The sequence below is a fragment of the Scardinius erythrophthalmus genome (assembly GCF_964197995.2).
Source record: "Scardinius erythrophthalmus genome assembly, chromosome: 1".
NCBI classification, from domain to species: Eukaryota; Metazoa; Chordata; class Actinopteri; order Cypriniformes; family Leuciscidae; genus Scardinius; species Scardinius erythrophthalmus.
Window position 1 is genome coordinate 27,598,272 of NC_138221.1, and position 3,453 is coordinate 27,601,724.

At 37.7% G+C, this 3,453-nt stretch overlaps 1 protein-coding gene across 2 annotated transcripts in view; it reads left to right on the forward strand.

Annotated features, from left to right (window-relative positions):
* The first annotated feature begins 2,256 nt into the window (after nucleotides 1–2,256).
* The window catches only part of cygb1 (cytoglobin 1), a 14,677-nt gene continuing 13,480 nt past the window's right edge, over nucleotides 2,257–3,453 (forward strand). For both annotated transcript variants that reach the window (XR_014029627.1, XM_081358752.1), the window contains exon 1: nucleotides 2,257–2,518. Coding sequence is in view for 1 of the 2 variants with exons in the window: in XM_081358752.1 (XP_081214878.1) it covers nucleotides 2,385–2,518 (134 nt within the window). In the remaining variant the exon portion in view is untranslated. The remainder of the gene's footprint in view (nucleotides 2,519–3,453) is intronic.

Sequence of the window (3,453 nt, forward strand, 5' to 3'; positions counted from 1 at the left end):
TGCCTGCTTTCAATGAGAGAGTAATTGATCACTTTGCTACTTTGAAAGAGAGAAGAGCAAAATTTCAGTATAAGTAAACAGTGTATTAAGCGAGTAATGTGATGTAAACAGTGTAATAATAGTGAGTAGTGTAAATAGTGAGTAATGTGCAGGGTTCGTACGGGTGCTTGATCCTTGAAAGTGCTTGAATTTTGACGTGTTTAAGGTTTGAAAAGTGCGTAGCTAAAAGTAGCGTAAATAGTGAGTTAAGGTTTTTCGAAATTTGCATCCTGGCTGGGCTTTGTTTGAAATGATTTTGACTTGCTGCCGAATTGTTAACACTCATAGAAACAAAAAAGGAGATTTATTGTAAGTCACTTTATTTTTCATTAATATTAAAGTAGTGAAGTTGCCTTTACATGCTTAAGCTGTTAATTCATCCATTGCATGGGTGGACCTTATCCTTATCAATTATCCAAACATTTGCCCCCCCTGAGAGATTTTGCAGGAGCCGCCACTGCAGACAGACAGACAGACAGACAGACAGACAGACAGACAGACAGACAGATAGATAGATAGATAGATAGATAGATAGATAGATAGATAGATAGATAGATAGATAGATAGATAGATAGATAGATAGATAGATAGATAGATAGATAGATAGATAGATATAGACAGACAGAAAGATAGATAGATAGACAGGTGTCAAACTAAGCCGATGACCCCACAAAACACACAGCTGCTCTCTCTCTCTCTCTCTCTCTCTCTCTCTCTCTCTCTCTCTCTCTCTCTCTCTCTCTCTCTCTCTCTCTCTCTCTCTCTGTGTGTGTGTGTGTGGTGTTCTCCAGAAGCAACATCTGACTAAACCTTTCTTAGAAATCTATCGTTCTATCAATCTATCTATCCGTCTGGCCATTAAACCAGTCTTTCTGTCCTGTTGAACTCAGTTGCATCTCTCCCTCCCTCTGTGATTACATCAGAGTGAAAGTGTGTGAAGAGTATGACCTGCTGTGACACACACACACACACACACACACACACACACACACACACACACACACACATACACACACACACACATGCACGTACACACTCACCCACCTCTAACCCACCAGTCTATATTTAAAAGCTCATAAACACTAAAAAAACAGCTTCATCATGCTAACTCAGTACATATGAACTCAAACATATCTGATCTCATTTTACAGCTCTTTACTCTCAACTATTAACTCATTTGAGCCTGTTTTTATTCCTCCTGATGGACTTTTTAGGAGAAACATCTGAGACAATGTTTGTACTCTAATAAATCATTACAGAAAAGTTGATAAAAGAGCAACAGCTGAGTAATAAAACAGTCTAGTGGACGAGCAGCTGTTCATCTGAGCTGTGACAGACGCAGTTGTGTTGATGTAAGGTGCGTTTGCTCTCGAAGTGCTCGTGTTTGTTCAAGGTAAAAACTAAAGAATTACCTGAGTTCTCCATTGTGTTTCGTCTCAGATGTTTCTCCTAAGAACGAACTGAAATGAGACCCTAGTTGCCCTCCAGTAAGAGTACAGAGGGATGAATGAATGTGGAGCATTCATTTGCACACATCTTTACTCAATACATACAGTACTGTTCAAAAGCAGTGGACTCTTACAAAGCCCTCAGAGATAAACGCCATAAAGAAACACTTCATCCATCCATACCTGGAAATGTAAGACGTTCTTTCTTCTGTGCAACACAAATTATGATTGGAAGAACATCGAGGTCCAAAGAGAACTGAACTCCATTGACTTTTATTGGAAATAAACCATTAAAAACATCAGAAATTTGTGTTCCACAGAAGAAAGAAAGTCCGACAGTATTGGAATGAAATAAAAACTTTTTCGGAAGAACTCTTGATTCTCAGTATCTTGTTTTAAGGCTGTTTAGATGTTTTACCATATAAAACCAAACAAAACCGCAGAACAATGTGTTTGCAGGCTTTGTTATTTGAGTTGAGATCTCGCCTGAAACTCTACAGGGGATCGAAACATCTGAGAAGCAAAAGCCTCTGTTTGCTCTTCATCTAATCTCCTCGCTGCCCAGGAGAAACAAATGTCTTTCCTGTGGGCGGGCAACAGACGGATACAGGAGTGTGAGAAAAATCAAGTAAACTGAAGGGGGAAGGTGTGATTGTGAGCTAAGAGAAAAACACACTAGTGTGTGAGAGAGAGAGAGAGAGAGAGAGAGAGAGAGAGAGAGAGAGAGAGAGAGAGAGAGCGATAAAGGGTCGAGGGTGGGAGGATCTCCTTCATTCAGCAGAAACTCTCCATCAGACTCTTGAAGAGACAGGCAGAATAAAGAGCTCAGCAGGAGGAGAAACACATCTCTCTCACTCTCTCTCTCTCTCTCTCAAGTGTTTCTCAGCGAGCGTCTGGATGGAGGGAAACGGAGGAGTGGAGCTCACACTGAGTCCCGAGACTCTCACGGAGGACGACGTGTGTGTGATCCAGGACACGTGGAGACCCGTCTATGAGAACCGAGAGAACGCTGGAGTCGCTGTGCTCATCAGGTACGCCGGTTCATACAGCAGTCATTCACAAAAACGCTTTCAATTGTAGTTTTCTACTTGGGTTATCCAAGGCTTTTTAGACATGTACTATAGTAATACCACAGTGTTTTTGACTTGTATCATGGTGATAATATAGTTTTTGGACGTGTACCATAGTTATGCCATTGTTTTCTTTAAATAGACAACGGAAATATCATTTTATTTGAACATTTACCATGAAAATACCACTGTGTTTTGGCATTTATAATTTGTAATTCTGTAGTTTTTGGAAATGTACCAACTTGTACTATGGTAATATTATAGTTGTTTGGACATTTATCATCATATATAAATGTATGTAATATGTAATACTGTTTTTCTGGACATTTTTACCATAGTTATGCCATTGTTTTTGGAAGTATCATTTTATTTGAAAATTTACCATGGTACTACTACAATGTTTGTGAACATTTGCCATGATAATACCACTGTGTTTTGGCATTTATAATTTGTAATTCTGTAGTTTTTGGAAATGTACCAACTTGTACTATGGTAATACTATAGTTGTTTGAACATTTACCATGGTTATGCCATAGTTTGCAAAAAAAAAAAAAAAAGAAATTAACATGTACCAATGTAATACTTTTACTATAGTTAAGCCATTTTTTTATATAGACTGTAGTAAAACCATGTTTTGCCTTTTTTGAGCATGTACCATTGTTTTTTGAACATACCATGATATTACAGTGTTCTTGAACATTTACCATGATAATACCAGTGTTTTGGCATTTATAATTGGTAATTCTGTATTATTGGTAAAATAAACAATTTTAACTTGTATCATAGTAAATACTATGGTTGTATAAAGCTTGAAGCTTATACGCTGCTATTTTGAACCAAATATTGTTACATTTATTATTAACATTATTTAAAAGAAATGTAACGTGTACTATGGT